The following is a 22,796-nucleotide window of genomic DNA, read 5'->3' as shown; positions in this document are numbered from 1 at the left end:
CAGACCTCCAGTACTGACTAAGCTATAAAGGAGCAAGGTCACTCTTCTCCAGAGTACTTGAGTGCATGCAGAAGGCAAATAATCTGAGTAAGTAAAAAAACCTGATAAAGTTAAAGGTCAGCACCAAGTTACACCAAACTCAAGTATTTGCTTGCACTACATTTTTAGATTAGCTTCTCCATAAAATAAAGATTATGTATAACCATCATCTAAGAGAGCTTCCTACTCAGCTGGCTAGGTCAAAGAGAGGTAAAACCTTCAGATAATAAATGCCTAAAAATTTCCTTGTTTTAGCAATGGGAAAAAGTTGAGAAACCAAATTAACCCAGCCATGAAGGGAATGGCAGCCATCCATCCAGTCCTGTTACACACTCTATTTGGCAGCAACCAAGTGCCTAGTCACCAGGGACAGCCTGACCAGACATTTATCAGATGTCTAGCTTTGAAAACCAGCCAAAGAGTATCTTGCACAGGGAAATGTGCAGGGCATATGCAGAGGGCTGGAAAGTGGAGGGAGGGTAAATAGGACAGGGAGGGAATAGGCCACATTACAGATGAGGACTTGAATTGCTGGAGAGGGAGACACTGGGGAAAAATCCCTCTGTGTATATGGAAAAGACAGATACTGCAGTAGCAATGCTCCCACATGAGGCTGTCACAAGCCTTGTTTATAAATGCTTCTTATCAACCCATGATGTAGAGATTTGTAATGTCGTGCTGTGGGGGCTCCAGTCATGTTCACCTATATTTAAAGATATAATAGTCTTAACTAGACATGGCATGTGTCTACTTATTGCATGAAAGTGAGAAAGCACTTTCCAGTTTACTCTTTAAAAATACATTAGATTTATCAAGTGAAGTACCTAACAGGATACATATATGCCCTTTTTTATTAGAAGATGGACTAGCAGATTTGATTTACCACTGTCCAATTTGTCTACAAATGATATGGGCCCCAAACCTACTGAAGTCCTATTACAGTGTATTTCTAAAAGCCAATTTTCTAGCAGGTCTAATGGAGTGAACTACCAATTCACTGGTGGCTATGTAAAAATGAACTCCATGTCAACTTCACCTAACATTTCCCTTTAGTGAGGAATCTATAATCTAATAGACAGACTGCATATTGGGATAAATTTACAAGCTTTTCTGGATAAAGGATTGGTTATAGTAGGATCATCCAAGTATGTCTTTTCTTAACTCATGCCAAAGTACACGTGCTAAAAGACATCAGATTTTAGAAAGTGAGATCAGTGTAAGAACAGAAACATAAGACTACATAAATACACATTGTCTGTAAAGAAAGTAAATCAAATTCACATTTCCAAGCTTTGTTATCCTCTAATCTTCTGCTGTATCTTCCTAAAATCAGCTGAATTTCAGAGCACAAATTTGCATTCACTATTCCAGAGAAACTCTAATTGGATATATTCTGGGGGCCACAATGCACAGATAAACTAATAACTAAAATAAATTTGCATTCTACTGATGAACCTCCATAGCAATTAAAAACCCCTTTATAATAATTCCTCTTATTAAATGAAACATTTTTTCATTCTGGCACAGGATAGGTTGCAGTTACCTATGACTGAAAAAAGCCAGCTATTAAGTGCTCACAAATGGCATGGCCAGAAGCACCACTGCGTCACAAAAGAACAAAAAGCTAAGGGCAGTATTTTTCCCTGGAACTTGCATGACAGGTTGTGCACATCTCCTCTCAAAGTCATCCCAGAAGTCATTCTTTTTTGATATAAATGATGATCTGTGTATCATAAACAGTGCCTTGGTGGTTTCTTTTTCAAAAGCCACAGTCAATTTCAGTAGCACATTTAATAAGATATGATAATGGAGGAAGACAGTTAAGTACATGCTTCATCAAAGCTTGCACTGCCTCATGTGTAAGAAGTCCTCTGCCCATCACCACATAAACACTAATTAATGCTCCTAGTATTAAGTCTCCTGCTCCTTTCAGTGCTTCACTTCAAAGAAGTCCTGCATCAAGACATAAGTGTTTCACTGTCTGTTAACACTGTCAAACTGGTTGAAACCTTTTTTGAAGACTATTCCCTAACCTCTCCCATCTAGGCAATGTACTGTGAACATTTCTTTTTCTAAATGTTTCCCCACTGCTTATCACTGCAGACACAGTAATGTACAATCACCTACTCTTCTCAGAAACAAAGGTGCTTCTGCAGTTGTGACTTCCAGCCTAATGAAATCAAACTAAAGTAAGTCCCCAGCCAGCAGAGAGATTCCTCCTACCCAGTCCCCAGAGAGCCCTGTGACATGTAAATCACTTGACACTCTCCAGAAGGATGCTGTTCTCTACTATGAGCCTGCGGCACACCATTACTGATTACTACTTCCACACTTACAGAGACAGACAACATGCTTATTTATACTGACACTTTTAAACTAGCTTATTTTCCCTCTACACAAAGTAATTTCTATGAAAGACTTCTGCACCAGAAAAGAGGGCAGGCTGGAACTGAAGAACACAATTTTCTCTTCAGACTCATTTTTGTTTTACATCCTGCAGATGGGGTACAATGTACTAAGCCTTCTCAGGAGTGAGACATAAAAAATGCTACACAGAGATGTGCTGCACCCAAATCCATTTAAGGGATCAGGATATACCCTTTAAAAAGTAACAGCAAAGCAGAATAATATTAAGAAAGCACAAATTTCAATGTGAAGCAGCAAATTAGCTCTATACTTTATAATGAAACAATCTGAACATGGCATCTCAAAAAACAAAGCTCGTGAGTAGTGGCTTTAGCAGTTAATTAATCTGTACTTTTAATTTCAGCATCTACTCATTTAAAAAAATGCTGCAAGAAGCTTGTCAAGAAATCCCAAAAGAATTTTTACCGCAGAGAAGAAAGTGTAAGCTGTGCAATGAGTCTGATGTATTGCACAGATGCTGATTATACATGGTAATAAAATTGACAGCTCTTCTTTGCATTTTCCCCATCTGCTTTGAAAGTAAATGGCAAAAACAGCTGTCAGAAAATAGACTTCAGTGATGGGATTCAGTGCAGCTCCTGAATCTGAAGAACTGCACTACAGAGCCAACTCATATCTCATCACATACAACATCTGCCAGGGCTGGGGTGTGTGTGCGTGTTTTGTTTGCTTGTTTTTAAAATAAGGAAACATTAATGATCTTCCTGCAGGAAGGATTCCTACAGGAATCCTTGAGGCTATTAAAAAAGTACCTTATTCCCTTTCCCAACAACTGCACCTCCAGAGTGCTTATACCTACTAAGTGTCACTTTTAACATTAGCAGCAAAGGAATTCTGTTGAAATCTGTGATATCATCCATGCCTAACAAAACATGAGATGGATTTTGAATGCCTACATTACTTGCACTTTAGAATTTGAGGCTCCTATTCTGTGCATTAATAAATCTGGTTGACATTTTCCTAAATATTTGCATATAGAGAATCACTGTCAATGCTGCCCTAAAGCTTGCCAAACTGTTAACATCAAGTCTAATTGTTCTATCAAGTATTTCCTCAGGGGACTAACTGTAAATGACAGATGACTCCTTAGTCTGCATTACATCAAAAAAAGTAACAAGAATTGTCATTCTGAAGCTATTAAACAATTTATTGCCTTTACTCCAAAGCGAGTCCCAAATCTGCATCTGTTTAATTTTTCATCACAGAAAGGGCCATCTTGTGCTCTGAACCCTACAGGACCATTAATGATGGTAGGCTTTACATTCCTTAATTGTTACAGATTCAGGTTGCAGGCAAAATGCACCACTTCTTAAAGACTTATTTGCTTAGTACTTTTGCATCTGTCAGTGTGGCTCCAGCACAATTAGCCTGAGTAACCTAGAGTCAAGTTAAAGCCTCCCTAATTAGCCTATTTTTGATGAGGGTTGTTATACCACAAAACCTACTTGAGCAGCACACAGTAACTGTGTTGTGTTCACAAAACAGAAATGGAGTCCTGCCATGCTCTTGGCTCATCACAAGCAGTGACTTGTCACCTGTTTTCATTGAGCAGAAATACCAACTTGAGAGAATCCTACCTTTGTGTGAGATCAACCGTGAGGCAGAAGTCCTTACTACCTGTTAAACAATGCAGGGCCTTGTACCAGAAATCTGCCACAAAAACCTCAACAAAGTTTTGTAATGGAGGATACTTTTCCTGAGTGGGTGCTGCTGACTGCATCATGTATTTAGCAGCATGTGAATAGAAGAAGGCATTCCACTGATGATGAAACACAAAACAGTGAAAAGTCAGTATCCTTGGCTGCTTTGACAGTAACTTCACTCACATCATCGTGGAGGAAAACTTCCCAGTAGTAAAGAGCCACGTACGAAAATAAAATCTGAGTAACACCACCTTCGGTGCGAGGCACAGCTGTCAGCTCTATGAGGGTTTTTCTGGCAGAGCTAGATGGGCCTCCTCCAGCTTCTCCTCATGCTGTATAAAATATTCATTTATCCCATGCTTGAGATATTTTTGTTTCCCTTGGCAGACATAGAGGTCCCTCAAGGTTCCTCTTCTCCTTCAGATACCTGCACCAGATACTTGCAGGAGCCCCACACAGGCAGAACAGTGTTCCTTGTGGCCACTACTTCTTTACCATTGTCTCTGGAAATAAGCACTGATTTCACATGTTTCTTCTGGTGTTCTGTGTCTCTACATCCTCTTGACTGTCCTCTGAATGTAATTAGGCTTTAGGATAGGACAAAAGGGCATGAAGAAAGCTCATGACGTGAACAATGGAAGAATAGAACACATGCTAATAAAGAGCAGATGAACAATTGTACCTCTGAGAATGTGTGATGACTAAAGTCAGAAAGCTAATAAAAGTAATAAAAACCCCCAACACGTAATCCCAGCTGATTTACCAGTAATCTTCAGGTTAGGAAGATACTTCAGTAAGAGCATGACAAATCATTTCTCTTTGTGTTAAGCAGACAGGATTAGCTATTGAATTGATAAAACCATCCCTTTTTGAGGCAGACAAATGGAATATATTTCCTGGTCAGCCTGAGAACTATTGAAGTAGGAATCCCAAAGATAAACTAAATGTGACTTAGTGAAATCTGCATCAGTAAATTAAATAGATTTAGTTAAAGAAGCTAATACCTCAAGAGATTCCCTTACCCATGTTAATTTGGCTCACATTTATTCAATACATTGCTTCAAGGATAATGCATTCTTCATTATTCACGTGCAATTGTTGTGTGTTTAGATGCACACCTCTTAGGAAAGAGGTTAAGCTGTTTGCAAATTTCTGCATCTTTGCTAAATCAAACAAACCATTTTAGTTTAGGCTGCACTGGACATATTTGTTTTGCCAATAAATAATAATCAATTATTATCATAATGAACTATCGAAGAACAGAACTGCATTTGCACCGCTGATGAACAGCCTAAACTGAGTGTCCCTTCTGGCAGGCAGTGGCAAGTCAAGCCAAAGAGAGCCAAAGCTCTATATCTCACTGAAAAATCCAAATTCCCCTCCGTGCCACTGGTAAAAGACATTGAATAGCAAGTCCAAGACATTGAATAGCAAGTCCAAGACATTGAATAGCAAGTCCAAGACATTGAATAGCAAGTCCAAGACATTGGTCAGGAATTTTCTTAAAAATGTTGATCTTAAAAACCTTTGGAAACAGAAGAATGTCAGAGGAGATTTGAAAAGTGCAAGTGAAGTACAGCTGAAGAGAAAGACACAGAGATGAGAAAAGCTAACTTTAAAACCAAGGCAACTACACAAAGTTCGTTAAAAGCTTGGAATTTTGGATTAAGAGCTGGGAAAATATTAGTCAAACCATATGAATTTGTCCAAGGGGCATTTAGCAGAGGGTAACATCTCCACAAGCTACTTACTTCTGTATCTATTCCTGTAATTATTTCAACCCAGCGACTGCTGAAAATTCACAAAACCAGAACATTTGGTTTTTGGCTTCTGACTGTTCCAAGTCTGTATCAGGATTCATAAGAGATTGGACACTATATTAACTATTTAATTAGGTTGGGTTTTTTCCACATAAGCAGGCATCATCTTTTCACTTGGCACCTGCACACACTGGCAGAATTCTATACATTGGTTATGTCAGGAATCAAGAAAAGATTCGATCTATTGGGAAAGCTTCCCAAAGAGCCATAAGAATGATTAATGGCTGCAAGACCTTTTATAGTGAGACCAAAGGGATCTATCTATTTAGAGTAGCACGAGAAGGTTAACATTTTCTGGAAGTAGATATGGTTATAGAGGATTCTTGCAGCCTAGCAAAAATTTTATCACTGCATAGGGAAACAGGACCAATGACTACATATACTGATGTATATATATAGAAATCAGCTTGGCAAAACCACTCCAGAACTTCCCTGGATGTGCAAGACTGCTGGTTGGCAGCTTACCCATTTAAGAGGTAAATTATATTGATGAACTAACACTCTGTGTAAGTCCTAAAAAGAGCAATGTTTTAATTTAAACTAGAAAGCAGAAACAAAGACACTGGGGGGAAAAAAAACCAACACATAAAACCCCAACCCACAACAATTTAATGTCTTGTAAGTTATTACATCCTCTCCTCAGCATTTGGACACATTCCTTTCAAGATGTGAAGGTGCAGGGTTTGCTCTCATTTCTGTCAGGCTACTGTAGATGGCTGAATCACACTTTGAGCTGCTAAAAATAGAGCAACCTGCCTTATCTCTGACGTTTCAGAGTTTTCCTGATACACCAGTCTTTGACCTGTCTTCAATGAATGTGCCTAAGCCTTTCCCAAGTGATTATTCTCTGTAAAGGGTCATCCTTGAAAGCACCCTTGTATCTCATTGTAAGAGTCTACCTCTTCTGCAGCTATTTATTTAAGGATGTACTTCAGACTTTCAGCTAAGCATGAATTTTAAAAGACAGAAACGGTGAAACTTTTCCAAGCTTAGCCTGGCAAAGGTACATAGATGGAGCCCCCAGCTGTATCAAATAAAGTCCCACACTTACACAAAGTACTTCCCCAGTGTGATCAGGTCACTTGTCACTCTGTCTTGGTTAGGTCTATCTGTCACATTTGGTTCTGTCAGATCTCATTTCCTCTCCCCTCTTTTCTTTCTTCTTTTGACCCCTTCTCTCATTTTTTTTCCCCTTCTCCTTTAATATAATTTGAGTGCTACTGTGAAAAGCAATCTCAGGAGCTTTGAATTCTGCTTAATATCACATGGCTCACAAAGATGTAGTTGAGTGCTCAGCATAATACAACATCATTAATCAACAGACTTATGAAAACAAAGCAGAAGGAAGCATGAGATGGAGGAAGATGAAAACCTGAAGAAAAATAGTAGGAATCAGGAAGGTAAGACGAGACGAGACTGAGGGGACAAATTAGGAAACTCCTGGGAAATGTAAATACAGTTATCATGAAACAACCCTAGCGCTTCTATTTTGGGCAAACAGTAGAAAGCTCCACTCACAAGGAAGAACAACTTGTCTTGAAGGCCAGAGCAATTTAGGGAGACAGTGACTTTTCACGATGCTGGATTAGGAAGGTGAGCTGTTAAAATTCCTGACTCCGATACATTTTTGTCATTTCAAATACTATGTGGTTAAGGGTCTTTCCTGCCTTTACAAAGACTAGAATTGTTTACACAACTGTTGCTTAGTTAACAGTGGCAACCCTTCTGCCGCCTTCCCCTCCAGCAAACCTTCCTCTTTCCCCACAAAAAAACACTGCAGCAACTGCTGTCCTAAAAAAAAGAAGTGAATTTAATAGAGTCTTTTGATTACTTAAATCATTTCAACATCAACAAAAATTAAGAAAAAAATCATTTTGTTTCTTTGCTTGAGTAATCACTTAAACAAAGCTGTGAGCAGCAGAGCAGGTAATTCCTCCCATCCTTAGAGATGCTTACGGCAATTGTATTTATTTTCTTGTATTCATAATGCTACAGTAAGGAAAGGGCTTTGAGAGGCACTTTGACTGGCAGTTCAAGGCACAGAAGAGAAAATTAGACTAGTGTAAGAGCAGCATTTTCAGAAGGCAGTCTAGCTCATTAATGGCTTTTTGACCTCTTCTTTTGAAATAAGCCTGTCACTTACTCACACCACTCTGAGCGAAGGCACTGCTACAGTTCATAGAATTGCGGCTGGGTCGCTATTTGTAAGGGTTCTGCTGGCGTGTTTGAACACGTGCCAAGAAGTCTCTACTTGAAGGGAATCAGAGTTATTTCTGCTGATCATTGAAAGAATTTTCACGCAGAAGGGGAATTCTAAAATGCAGCAAAGTGAAAAGAGATTAACGGTGCTGAGAAACTGAAACGCGGCAGACTAGAGGTTGATAAATGCTATTGCCATTAGAAAGGCTATACTTTCCAAACCCAATTAAAGTAATGGTTTTGAACCTTAAGAATGACCTTTAATGCCTTTAATATATGAGCGGTATGACAAAAGAGGAAAGCATTGGGTCCATTAGACTACTGGAGATGGTGAAGCTCAATAGACTGAACGTGCTAACAAATGAGCATCCCATAAAAACACTCTGGAAAAGGCGAGAGGTTTAAACAACAAATCTAAACCAACTCAAATGATGATGTTTCCAATGAACTAAGAATATATCATGCTTTGCTTATGTCAAGAGAGAAGCTAAAGCAAGGCACACTAACAGAAGTTTGAAGACTACTAACACGTAACACTTAGGGGCAATGTATTTTGCCTCACAACAATTACAATACAGATGTTACAATAGTAGGATTGTGGGAAATGTTTTTAAGTTCCCAGGTAACTCTTGGTATGAAAAGTTTTCATTTGTCCCAGAGGCAAAGGCGTACCTGTGCTTCTTTTTAATCTTGTGCTTCCTGCAGAATTACTAGGTGCACTAAAACTGGGGGAGTCCTGGTGCTCAAACAATTATTCTGTTGTTAAAATATGTATGGAATATGAAGTACTTCTTTCTCCAATAATAGCATTTTGATTGGACAAACTCTGAGAAGTAAAGCTTAGACATTCTTATTTATCTGTGTGAGAGTTTATTTAGATAATAGAGGAGAATTAATTTTGCATTAAGAGTGTAACTGGTAGAGATACAATTGTACTAAGTCCACAAAGATTAAGAATTACATTGACTGAGATGCTGAATACTTAATTTTGCACTGAGCTTTATCACACCAGAGGAGAAAAAGAGAGGACACCACAGGCTTTATTCTCCTTCCATTTTCACTGGCAGCTACTTGGAGATAAGCAGTCCTGTTAGTGAAGGCATCTTCCCAAGAGGCACTTGGCAGACAATGCATTGAATTCGCACGTCGGGAATTGCTGGCTTTAGCCAACTGACTTCTGTACCAAATGAGAAGTCAGAGCTGTATGATAAAACCCTCACAGCAACACCCTAATGTTCGCTGGTAAATCCAACGGCACTGGAATGAAATAGCATTGCAGCAACTGCCTCTGCCTCCTCTTGCTCCCACCACCACAAAATGCATGCCCATTCTTCAACCACTTCATCTTCCAGTGCAAAATCATTTCCTCAGTGGTCTAGGTTATTGCATCTAGCTCAGAGACAGTGAGGCAGCAGTGCACTGCAAACATTCTCCCTGCAAGCTCTGCTACAGAAGCAGTGGCCATCTGCAGAAAAGACAGCTCTTACTGCCTTAAAATGTCATCCCAAAACAGTTGTCCAGTAGAACTATTAAGACAATGCAAAATCACGACATCAGTATTAGCTTCTAAACAGAAAGCCTCTTATTTTTCCCAGAAGAGCTATCTCAGAGTTTCAACATATAAAATTTTACTCCACTGAAACTGCCAATGTTTAACACTCAAGAAATTCCATATTCCATTTAAAGGACACTATTTAGACACAGGTTAATTTATCAGCTCCCTGGGGGGAAAAGAAAAAAGTACTGAAAATCCTGGACAACATCCAGTACACGTGAAATAGAAGTACAATGCCCATTTTCTTGTGGCATATGCAAGGATCTGGTGATGGTGGTATTATAAAAATCAGTGAAGTAATAATAATTTGTCAAAGCCTGCATGTCCTTCGGAAAGCAACAGGGAACCAGCTCATTTCTCTTTCCCTTTCTCCCTGGGAACTGGGAAGCTCCTGCCAAACCATGTGCTCAAAATGGTGATTAAGATAATAAAGCCATGTGTGTGGGAACTGTATAATGGTGGTGGAAATACAGTGCTCACTGTACCCTTCTGCCTTGCATTCAGCAGCTCCTCAGCATTCTCAATGCTGCTGTGCCAGCATGGTCTCATCTCTACAAATGTTTACTGTCAACTACCATCCTGGCACGCTGACAACATTATCACACAAACAATAAGTGAAAAACCAATTATTTTATGGAATACACTCATTCCTTCTAATCTAATCTCGAGGGGTTGCTATAAGCAACAGTTGCAACACACTTTAAAAAATGAAGCTCTAAAACACTTTCCAATTATTATATGATAACAATATAGGAACATTGCAATCTTTCTGCTAAGTTAGTCAAAAGCAGAGAAGACTGAAACAAAGTCAATCCAAAGCATAGATACCAGCTACTGTGAAGAAAATGTTTATCCCAGCCAAAACCAGCAACCCTGAAGGCAGCTGGGTTTATAGCCTGCAGTGAAAAGTCACACCCTTGAAGAAAAGCCAATATTCCCAAACTCTTTCAAACCAACTCATTGTTGTATCTATGGACTGTGAGTAGTGCCTCCAAAACTAACTCAGAACATAAAGGTCTTTCATATAGCTGCATATTCATTTGATATCTGAGTGTGAATTTATGGGAATACCAAAAATGAATACAAAGGGGAAAAAAAACCTGTTTTCTGGAAGTTAATTGGGAAAAAAGATTACTCACATTTCAGTAATGGTTTCTGGAAGGTTGGTTGGAATCTCAGTAAGGCCTTTCCCGCGACAGTCCACAATGTTGTTGCTACAGGTGCATGCCGTGGGGCAGTGCAGGACGCTGCAGGAGGGGGCCATGAAGGACTGGTGACCTGTAAGGGAAAAGGTTCTCCTACGATTACATGGTACTGTCCACCAGTAGGGCCAGTCTACCTCAACAGTAAACCAGCACATTTTACACTTCCTTGAAAAATTTAAGGCAAAACTTCTAAGACAAACATTGCAGCATTAACTGAAATACCCAACACCATGTTGATAGAGTGCTGAGAGATGAAAGACAAATGCTCAGCTACTGTGCCAGCATCACCTAACCGTTCAATTTCTTTAGTAACTCCCATTTAAAAACTTTTTTGTGCAAGTGATCCCTTTATAAGTGTATTTTATTTATTCTAGGGTTTTAAAAGGTAATTACTGATTTATTTAGCTTTCAGAGTTTTTTCATGGCACTTAAAATACCAACAGAGATGAATGAACTGAAAGTGTCCTGTTAGATACTCACATAAGTATCTGCAGATCAGAACATAACTATCAGTTCTGTATTGTTTACATGCAGTTTTGGAGTTACGACACTTTAGTTCAGTAACACATCTAAATAAAAGCTTTGACTTCACAGCTCATATCTCATTCCCTGTGCTAGTCAGCAGACTTCTTCCTCCCACAATCTACCAGTCTTACAAACTCATGTGACAGATTTACACAACTCCTTCCCCCAGGTTTTCGTGCTGTATGTTGAAGTTGGCATTTATAATTGCATTTAAACATAATCACTTATGTCTTAGAAAATAAACAGCTTACTTCTTTTTTGCAAACAGACAGATTGCACATCTTTATTATATTAGTGCAATCGTTTTAATGACAGAGAATTGCTGTTTTGTAGCGATACAGAAAGGCACAAAGGGATGAGGAAGGCAGGAAGCCCTTTTTTTGTTCCTAGAAGAGCTAGAGACTATTTTGAAATTGCCAGGGGAAACAAAAAATTCTGGGTTATGAAACCACAACTTAATCTAATATCTCTCTCACTGTATTTAATGCCATGTGCTAACATAGGAAAGTTATATCGACAGCGTAATTGCAGCCACTGCTGCTCCTACTTGCAACTTCAAATAACAACAGCTCCAGTTTTAAATCACCAAAAAGCTTGGCTTTTTGAGATAGCAGTTTACAATCTAAGGATTCTATTTCATGTTTATGTATGTGTTACAGAAGTACAAACAGCTGCCAAAACTAATACCACATACTATTCTTTTTACACTAACAGGCTTGCATATTTCACTTGCCCTAATTAATCCAAAATACAGCAATTCAGGGAGAAAACATGCTTATCCCCCTGCCTCAAAATCAAATTAGAAAACTCTTGTTGATACAGGCTGTGCAGCCTTATCACTTGCAACCAAGATATATGAAGCCATCTTATGAGGAGCCCTTTTAAGCCTACATAAAGGCAGAATTCATGTTAAGAACACTGTTGGCATTTGCCATGCAAAGATGGCAGTGCCCTGCACTTCCATGTCAGAGGCTATTTAATAGGGACAAAACACTGTGCTCTTTTTCAGAGCCATAGAACTTTGCAAATTGTTCACATATTTTGCAATGGATTTCTGAAGAACCATAGGAAATCATCCAGTGGAAACAACCCTCCTGAACCACTGAAAAGACAGACAGCTATATTCCAGCTAGGGTTTTTTAATGGTTTCAAGGAAACTTGTGAAACAGCAGACCAAGTTTACAGAAAATTTTCAGTCTGAGTCTAAAAATATTTAAATAAGAAAGGTAAACTTGCCTTCTTCCTCATCTAGAAGATATGAATAAAGGGGGAAAAACGAATAGAGAAAATGAGATTAGTAACAAACTGTTAGGCATTTCATTATTTCACATTAGAAAATAACCTGATGCGCTAAGGCAGACCAGTCACATGCAGAAAGTTACTTGGTTAATCAGAATACTATTTAAATTGTGGAAAATAACAACAAGAGAAAGCAACAACTTGTAAATGTCAGAGAGAGTAATTCCTTTTGACTAAAGGCCTTATGTTCTCCATCAGTGCATCTTTTACTTCATTTTCTACACCTCCCCCCCTCAAATACTCTTTTAGAATGCTATATGACCTGTGTGAATGCAGGGTTTGCACAGGTTTAGTCAAGCACTCCCTCACGGCATACAAATACAGATAAAAGCTAAAGCTGTAACAGAATGCTTGGATTAGGAAAAAGGTTTCGGACCAGGACTCGGTGAGTGAGTCTAGTTCCCTTACCGCTGCAAACGAACTCTCGTTTTTGGACCTCAGCTACGTTGTGTCCCCGGAGGTGAGCCGGCCCCATGCACTGGGTGTAGAGGCCAACCCTTGGCCGCTGCCGCAGCCAGTCAGAGAGCCAGGCCAGGTGGCAGTCACAGTAGAGGTTGTTGGAGTGAAGACGACTGCGTGGAAGGAAACACATCAATACCTTGAAATCAGGGCGAACAAACCGAAGAACAACCAACCGATTTGCCCAGCCCCCCTTCCAGCAAGCCATTATACAAACTGATGCAAGGATTTGTTATAATAGAAATGTGTCATATAATTTGTTAAGGAATCAATTTTGCCTATCTTTCTTTGAAAGTCTGGCATTTAAATGCTAATATATAAAGCTACACAAGCAGCAAAATTACTTTGTATTTGTGGCCTAATTAATTGGTACAAAAAGTGGAAACTTCCTAATAAAGTAACCTATCTGTTGTTTCTCTTATCTTGTCTAAAAGAAAGAAGTAAATAAATAACAGCTTGAAAGCTGCTGCAGGACTCTCTACTCCAGAGCTGCACAAATAGTGAATAAGAGAAAAACGTCTCAAGTCAATTGCTCTAAAGTGATAATATATTGTAAGAGGGAAAAATAAACTAAAATCAAATAGAGTTAACAGAAGATTTCATTTCCAATTAGATATATCTGTAAGTCTGGCCATTATTAGTCTCTATAGAAACAGCCTGCAAAATCCCTTTAACAGGTCAAATTCATTTCTGCTGAACAAGATAGAGTAATAACTCAATATAAAACACCTTCTTTCACATCCCCTTTCTGATTTCCTCTCTTTTTGTTTAATCACAGAAAGGGGGATTAACTGCTTTTGGCTCCTAGGGACCTACTTTCTAAGTAATGCCTGAAATTAAAAAGCCCAAATGGCAGCAAGCGATGGAATTGAATAAGTTGCCTCTTTGTTGGCAGGGTCTGACACAAGACCGTGGCTCCTTGCCAAATGGCAAAAAGCACTTTGCCATTGATAAAATTCCAGACAAATGTATTCGCTAAATTAGGTAAATTACTTTTCTCTGGCTCTTCCATTTTCTGAAACTACAGAAAAGGATGTCCACAGCTATTAATCAAATCCTTACTCAGGATCATCCATAACAGAGTAATGTCATTTGGGTCCTTTTTAGCTGATGCACTCAATACTGACTAACCGGAAAGGAAGTGCAAGAAAATCAGAATTCAGACAATTTTGATTAAGTGTGTGAAAAAAATAATCTGTAGAGCAACATGAAATGTGGGACTAACAGAAACAAAAGGTTTTTACTAACTCACTTTCCACCCCCATAAATGACTGGGTGCTTTGCAAATATAGCTCACAATAGAGCACACTCATTCAGTATAGGCTGTGGCCAGCTGAGGGCAAGAACCCCACCACAAATCAGAACTAATGCCACCAAAATCAATACGGTTATACAAGCATATTCCAACTGCAAAAAGGATGTTACAGCTATAATCTAGGGCTCCATGCCCCCATTTTGGTTTGGTTCCAATATAAACTTTCCAAAGATTAAATGCCTTGTCCAAAAAAAGTGCAAATGTTGCTAATTTGATTCGCTGCAATTTGTGGTGCAGAATATGAACTGTACTTGAAGGTTTGCAAGAGGTACAGACATCCATGTCTTCAAGTCATAGACCTGAAAGAACAGAATTAAATTCCATCCTCAAAATATAACTGAGGCCACCCAAAGCCCATGGTCAGCATTATTGGAGTACTCCAGTATTTGTCTGCAGCAGAATAGTTACAATTCCATTATGAAATCAACAGAACTACTCACCTGCATGAAATTTCTGCAGTTACCAATGGTATGCTAACCCAGGTCAACAGCCCTGCTGCTTTCAAAACAGCTGTGCAACCCCAGTGTTTGGGAAATAAAATAGACAGGCTCTTTGTAAAGTTCTTTAACAGAAAGGGCTACTCTTGAACTCTGAGAGAAACATCCCATTCATTTTGATTCCCAAACATCACTGAAAAATTTGGCTCTCAGAACTAAACTTTGGTATATTCTGGTTTTGCCCCTCAACACCATATATATATGTTTATTCATAGTTCAGAGCATACCAAGAAATAAGCCCAAAATATTTTGGTTTAGAAGCCTTAAGTGTTCTGTGAAAGTCATAACCTCTAAAAATGGGGACCTCACTGCAAATGCTGACACAATCTTAATTATAATAGCACTACCGGATGATGCTATAATTTTATGTTACAAAGAACACTGGAGAGCCAGTTTAGTTTAATTAGGTCTGCTAGCAGTACAGTAATAAAAGCATACAGATTTCCCATTCATCACATCTGACAGCCAGTCAAAGATTCTTCCTTGTTCCTAAATTAAACGTGACCCATTCAATAGCTCCAAGTAAAACAGATTTTTGACTTTCAGCAAACATCAATTTCTTTCTCTTTACAGCTGTAACATATGAAGGAGAATCTCCCCTGTCCTCATCTTTTTCGTTAGAAGGTGAGGCTTTCCTGCAGCTGAACAGAGTGCTAAGGAAAACACAGTTGGAAAAAGGCCATGAAACCATTATTATTGACTGATTCATTCTACATCCCATAAAATCTGATGGAGCAGGATGCAACTGATCCTTTATCTCCTGAGCTCCAAGTATCAGTTTTGGGGTCACACCTCAATATAGGTTTAAATTGAGCTTATGTTTTCTTTGCTTGTGTATTTATAGAACAGTGAGGTATAAATGACATGCTGGACTCAATAAAATGGCAGCTCATTGCAGTGGGACTACTTACAATGTTCTGAGTTTGGGCATATGGTTGAAACTTGCCACGGAGAGTCGTGTGATGTTGTTGTTGTTGAGAGTGCTGCAAAGTCAAGAAGAGGCACGTTAACATGTCAGAGTTATGCCACATTTACTACACTTCTAAAAAAGGCATAGCTAACGAAGAACACAGTGTACTTGTTTTAAGGATGGGTATAAGGAAATTAACCCATGCTTTTAGATATATTTTGTCTCCCCTGTTCAAACCTGAATGTTTTGACCATTCCATTAATAACCCCAAATCATCTGAGGTCCCAGTAACCTACTCACTCAAACAAAGCTCCCACTAATGTTAAGAATATACAAGGTTTTCAAGATAAGCTGGTTATCTTGATGTAAAAAAAAGAATTCTTGAAGAAAATGCCTTGATTCTAGGACTCCAGTTTCTCTTTCTGGCTTCTGATAGGCCATATTTTTTGACAGAGGAAACAAGTACAAGATCTGCCTCTTTTTTTCCCCCCAAAAAAAAATGTTAGAAAAATATTAACTCTGGGCTGCAATTAGGTTTTACATGGAACAGAGTTGCTATAGATGATCCAGAGCTGTGTGCTATACAATGGAAGAAGTCAGGAATTGTAATAGTTTCCAGAATCACAGAATTTCAGGGGCTAGAAGGGACCTCACAAGACCATCTAGTCCAACCCCCCTGCCAAAGCAGGAAACTGGAACTCCAGATAAGAACTAGGAACAAATCTTTGCTAATTGCTGGCTAGCACAGACCTGCCCTACTCAGTAAGTGGAGTTTGCAATCAGAATGAAACTTTATGAACAATTCTGCAGTTTAATATTGTCCTTAGGCTGTAAATAAAATGCAAACAAGCTTGACTCCAGAACAAGCAAACAAGTGATTAAATGTACAGTTTTGACATAGAGGTTATTAATTCTAGTGGAATGGGGACTATACTGTGGGGTTTTAAACACATAACTATGGCACTAATAAACAATAAATGCCACTGACCAAACCATTTCTCTGTTTTTAAACAAGAAGTGGTTTATTTGTTCCTTATTTTTTCCTTTAAAAAAACCCCAACCAACCAAACAGAAAACATCCACAAAGTTTAATTTATGCTCATCTTGAACACATTTTTTAAGTACTCTCTGATCACGAAACACAGGAAGGTAAATTCACAGCACCCTGGGTAGGATCAGGCTATACACCTCCACATTAACCAAGCAATTAATTAACTGGTGCAATGTGCTGCATTTTTCCTTTCTGTGCTTACTCATTCCACGTCCTAAACGTTTTTTCCACTATGCATAGAGGATCTTCCCTGTGTGCACTTAGGGCTGCATAAACAAAAAGGGAAATTACCCACAGAAAAAGAGGGAATCGCTGCCTGTTCCAAAACACAATAAAAATGAAGCAACAGACAACGGCCAAATGAAATTATCCACAGAAGGTGTGCTAATGAATAAATGACTGTGAGTACATCTTGGCAGGATTTTTGTACCATGTCCACATGGTAAATGACACTTACCTTAGTTCTTCCTTTTTAACTTCTTAAAAGGTTTTAAAATAGCATCTTTTCAGTGAAGTGGCTGGAAATCAGTGCATATTCCCACAGGCCTTAGCTGTTTAAAAAAGCTGTACCCACAACTGGGTTTGTTTTCAATTTCAGAGTTTTGGTGCTTGCCTTGCAAGAGCTATGAACTTATTTTTGAAAGGATACTGAAAAGTATCAGGAGTAGACATAAGGGATACATAAGGAATTAAATAATTTCCAAAACTATTTCTATCTAAAGATGCAAATGTTTGATTTCATTACAGGGATGGAATTAGAAACAAGTAAAAAAATTGACTCAATACTTTTATATGAGCGCTATGAACTACCACAAGGACTATGATGGCTGAAAGACTAATTATTTACTTTCTTAGATACTTGTTAAAATATGACAGCAGTAAATATTTCCCCATAGTCTGTCTCCCTACTACAGCAGGTTTTCTCTTAAAAAAAAAATTAAAGGAAAAGAAAAAGGCAAATTTGAATTTCCTAGCTATTCACATTATGTGCTTTTGCACTTCAGAATTGTCCAGAATTCAGGGTAATTTTCTATCTTAACATCAACAGCCACTAAGATTCTGCAACTCTTCAACCAATATCTAAGACCTATCACAGTGGCAAACATTTCAAATAGTCACTGAAGATGATTACAATTGATTTAGAAGCTTGAAGTTCCACTTGCAGTCGTGAAGGCATACACACGCTCTGTGCTGAGGTTGAATTATTAACGCCAAATGAAAACACAATAAGTAGACTTCTTTGTTACTCAGTGCACATTCAGCATGGCCTGATCTACAATCTTTAAACCGTACTGGAAAGGAAGCTGTATTAGATACAAAATCTTCAGTACTGTTTGAAACACCCACCTCAATTGTTAAAAACTTAATCTTCACATCATTACTTATCACATAATCACATAAGATAGCGAACATTTAGTTGTGTATCTGAATAATGCTACTACAAGATTCTAACCACCAACTTTTTCAGCAGAGTAGTATTTTAACAGGTTTTCTTCCCCCCCCCCCCTTTTTTTTTTCCTCATTCATTGAAACCAGTGTGAAAATTTTACAACTTCATCTGGCAAGGATGAATTTTTTGGAACATAAAAGAAAGGCCAGCATTAAAAGCTACAGAAAACACTAGTTTCGATTTTAAATAGACATTTAACACTTTCACTTGTAAAGAAAGGCTTGCCGTAAAAAAGGTAATCACCAGACTAAGCCATCACTGGGAAAGTTATTCTCTCCTAGGTGTGAGCTCCAATGATAAAAATCTCACAGAGCATCAGGTTTGCTGACAGACAATCAACAATCCATCAACTTCACAATCAGATGCAATCTTGAAGCTACAGTACAATTTACATGGCTCCATGCCATAAAGTTAACAATAGGCTTGTTATTCAACGATTACAAGGTACAAAAATCAAAGGTACCTGTCAGATTCATTTACTCATAAGTAAGACCAACTATTGCTTAATAATAAAAAGCCTTCCCACGAGCAGCTCAGATATTCTTTAGCTTCTTGGATATATAGACACTACCTATTGCCAGAGGAACTTCAGAATCTTAAAAAAGATAAACAAAACACAGCAAAAAAAAAACCAAAAACCAAACCCTTCCTCCTCTTCTTCAGGTTGCTGTCATTCACTGAGTGTGACTCAACCTAACACGAAGTAACTCACTGATACACAAAGTCATTCACTTCCCTTAATGGAGAAAGCCCAGGAAAAAAGGTGACACTTTGACTGGCAGAACAAGTATTTCAGGAACAAGCCCTGTGCCTCAGGTTCTTTGGGAACTGAGGCACTTGGCTCATCACAGTATCTTTTCTGAGGTCAGGGGTCACTGATTATAATTTTGTTCCCTTTAGCCTCACTGATGACCACTTTGAGACAGTGAGAAGAAGTATGTGAAAGAGTATTGGAAGGTCAGCCTTCAGTGACAAAGACATTTTTCTACATAGGTATATTTACACACAAAACTCAGAATGGTGAATGTTAAAAATGTTAAAAACGTTAAGGACAAACCCTTGTGGAAACACTAAACATCTTAACAGACAACCAGTGGTGCTTGACAGAAAAGTGCCTGTTAGAAAACCTCCAGGTAGTCAAACAGATATTGAATATTGTTTCTTAGGCAGAGTCTGAAAGATCAAATTGATGTCAGAGGACACAACAAAGGCAATGCTAAAGATGTTCAGCACTCCAACAGTGAAGGATAATTTACACAATTAATTGGATTCAGTAATACTGCCCTCCCTCCCCATTTTAAAGGGAAATACATTCTTTTCTTACAGTACGTCCCATCTGCTGCTTTTATTCTTTTTTCCCCCTTTACACTTGTGCTTAATGGCTGTCTGACAGACTAAAGGAATATCTCTGCCTCTCCACATCTTTTTACCATTTCCCAGCACATGGCAGCAGGTTATTTTAAGACATCTTTTCACTAGACCATCCTGACACCAGGCTGCAGCTCACAGATAAGCTTTTACATTAGTACTCCCCAGACTCTGAGCTCTCGCTACAAGTAAGAGATACAAGGGATACTTACAGCACTTCCAGGTCGCGCAGAGCCCTAAATGCCCCATCTTCAATGCAGCTGATCTGGTTGTAATCCAGTTGCCTGTTAAACAGATTAGGAAGGTATTTGTAAGGGAGATGAGCGCTGGCAGTGTTAGGTGCAGAGAAAGCCTTGCTGAGGGGCTGCCTGAGCTAGGCCATGCTCACTGAAACGCTCTGGTACGTGTGAGGCTGTCACACAGCACGCCGGCCTGGGTGCTGCCACAGAAATCCCGTCCTGTTCTCAACTGTCTGCGCAAAACAGCGGCGCTGGGAAAGCTCCAGTAAATAATAACTGCACCTTATATTAAATGCCAAAGGAATGCAATTTCATTACATCAAGAAAAGCTATCCATTAAAAGCTCTCAGCATCATCTTGCTGAAACAATTTCATTAAGGTAAAGGACGGTAAATCACTTAATGTCACACGCATCCCCTCGGTGACCTAACAGAATCCATTTATCAGAGCAGCCCAGCTGCATGTTAATTCCAGCCGCCGCAGCGGGGACCGGCCGGAGGCACCCCTTTTCAGGGTCTCTCTGTGTGCCTCGACCAGGTGGGAGGTGCAGGGGTGAGGGGGGCAGGATTTAGAATAATTACCTTTAAGAGCATTTCTGTAGGTAGACAGAATAATGTCCAAGGTTTTCAGACTCGGTTACTTATCTCCTTTAATACTGCTCCAAAGGAAACCGGTACTTCTGCTCTAACCTTCACTGTGCTGCTCTCTATCTACTTGGTGCAACTATATGCAGATAGGATGTTGGAATGGAGCACTTGAATTCTCGACATAAAACTCGGCAATCCCTCCCATACATTATTAATCTTGAAGTTATGAAAAATTTACATTCATTTCTCTGAAGAATATTACCTTTTCAATTCAAAACATTGATACAGCACATTCTGCTCAATTAAAAGAAGTCTGCTCAAATTACCAACCCTGCAAATGTAAAATCCCAGATTCTTTGCTGATAAAAGCTTTTGCTATAAATACTGCAACACAGCCTCCACATTTCAGGACACAACTTGCAAAGCAAAGATGATACAACCTCTCTTTAAATAAGCAGAAGATTCTTCTCCAAGCTGGTACCTTGTCATAACATACCTGAGTACATGTGTCTGAACAATACAAAGAAAATTAACAAACTATAAATGAACTCTGCCCTTCTGCCTTCAATTATATATTAGCTAGGAGGGCTAATGAGACTTTTACCAAAGCATCTGCTGTGATTCTTCTGAGTTTCTGACAATGTTTGACTTTATTAATAAATCATCACACCTACTGTTGAATGCAATGCACCAACTTCTGTGAAGTTTTTAGTTTTCTTTGTCTGAATTACTACTACATTGGAATAAAATACTGTCATGACTGCAAGAGTGTCTGTTTTCGGTGTACCAAATGGAAGCTAAATGCAAACTATCATTTCCTGAGTATGATCTTTAGTTACTTTGGTGCAATGTTACAGCACCAGTTCTGCAGTGTTTGGAATGTTTAAGCCTTCTTTCTCAGGCTCCTTCAATTTTTACTAATGAATTTCACTTAACAATTAAGTTAATAGCCTTTTTATTTTAAAGAGGTAAAATATATACACAGTACAATTCTCTAACCTCTCCAACAATTCATCAAAGCTATTTAAATTAGTACAATGGCATGAAATGTTACCCTTGACACAACACAAAAGAGAAATTGTTTCCAGACAAATTGGAAAAATCTTTTAATGCCATCAAATTTGCCTAATGCAGTCTGCAGGTTAATCTGTAAAAGGGTGAGCTGTATGTTTGCCCATATCTTATTATCCTTAGCTGACAATGTATAAATCAGTGCTGACACAGCTTCTACTAAATCATCCATATTATACACAAAGGGAAATCTTTTAACAGTAGAGAAAGTGCTTGAGCAAATCTTGTCCTACACAAACTGAAAGGCGGATTTCTTCCGCTAGACTGGCAGCAGTTGTGGCGCACCCGAAAACTTTTGGACTTCTTCCTTTAATGAGTCACCATGACCACTACCTTAGTGAAGGGTGAGTTCTTTTCATTCATATCTTCTTACCAGAAAGATTACTTACTTTGCGTTGAACTAATTAATTGGTCTCAGTCTGGGGGAAGGGAACTTTGCAGGTGTGAGAGGAAAAATACTTCCTACGCTTATAAATTCTTGTCTTTAAAAGATTCTGCTGTCCTTATGTTTTAGATGATCTTCCTTCAGTTCTGACCATGATATAAAACGATCAGACACAGCCATGAATAACAATTGGCATGTTTTATATTTTTGTAAGCATGACTTTGAAGCCTGTGTGCCTGGCTTGAATAGCAATTTGTGGGGCTTGTGTTAAGATAAAGACATCAACTGCATATATAATCCAAACAGAAAACTAGGCAATATTTTGCAGCCAGTATATCATCAAATTAAGATGTGTCTCTAACAGATATACTGAAGCAGCCTGTATTTTTTTGGATAAGACCAGTTTCTGATAGAAAGTTGTGTGAGAGCTAAGGTTTAAGACATCAGCAAGAATGCCAGAGGGAAAACCAACAACCAACCAACCCCCCCCACTCCACAACATACTTCTCTAAGCCATATTTATATTTTTGCTTTAGTGTAATGAGTTTCAAAGCCACACATAGAAGTCTGCAATAGAGACTTTTCACACCAACAAATTCTGGGGCATACACCAACAAATCTAACTGCACTATACAAAGGTGTTTTTTTCCTGCTTCCCCAGAGTTCCTTTTCAAAGTATTAAAACACCCTAACCACAGAAGCTGATCGGACCAGCAACTCTGTCCCATTCTCATCCTTTCTCTCCTGAGTCT

General features: G+C 38.7%; 1 protein-coding gene across 12 annotated transcripts in view; it reads right to left on the bottom strand.

Annotated features, from left to right (window-relative positions):
- Window positions 1–22,796, bottom strand: part of SLIT2 (slit guidance ligand 2) — a 194,515-nt gene that overhangs the window by 55,255 nt on the left and 116,464 nt on the right. For all 12 annotated transcript variants that reach the window (XM_068149265.1, XM_068149267.1, XM_068149268.1 and 9 more), the window contains 4 exons: window positions 19,975–20,046; window positions 15,895–15,966; window positions 13,121–13,284; window positions 10,823–10,961 (listed from right to left, as the gene is read on the bottom strand). In XM_068149265.1, coding sequence (XP_068005366.1) covers window positions 10,823–10,961; window positions 13,121–13,284; window positions 15,895–15,966; window positions 19,975–20,046 — 447 coding nt within the window. The remainder of the gene's footprint in view (window positions 1–10,822; window positions 10,962–13,120; window positions 13,285–15,894; window positions 15,967–19,974; window positions 20,047–22,796) is intronic.

The sequence above is a fragment of the Melanerpes formicivorus genome, unplaced genomic scaffold, assembly GCF_026170545.1.
Source record: "Melanerpes formicivorus ecotype bairdi unplaced genomic scaffold, bMelFor1.0.p_v2 SCAF_18, whole genome shotgun sequence".
Taxonomy (NCBI): Eukaryota; Metazoa; Chordata; class Aves; order Piciformes; family Picidae; genus Melanerpes; species Melanerpes formicivorus.
This window is presented reverse-complemented; position numbering and strand designations above follow the sequence as displayed.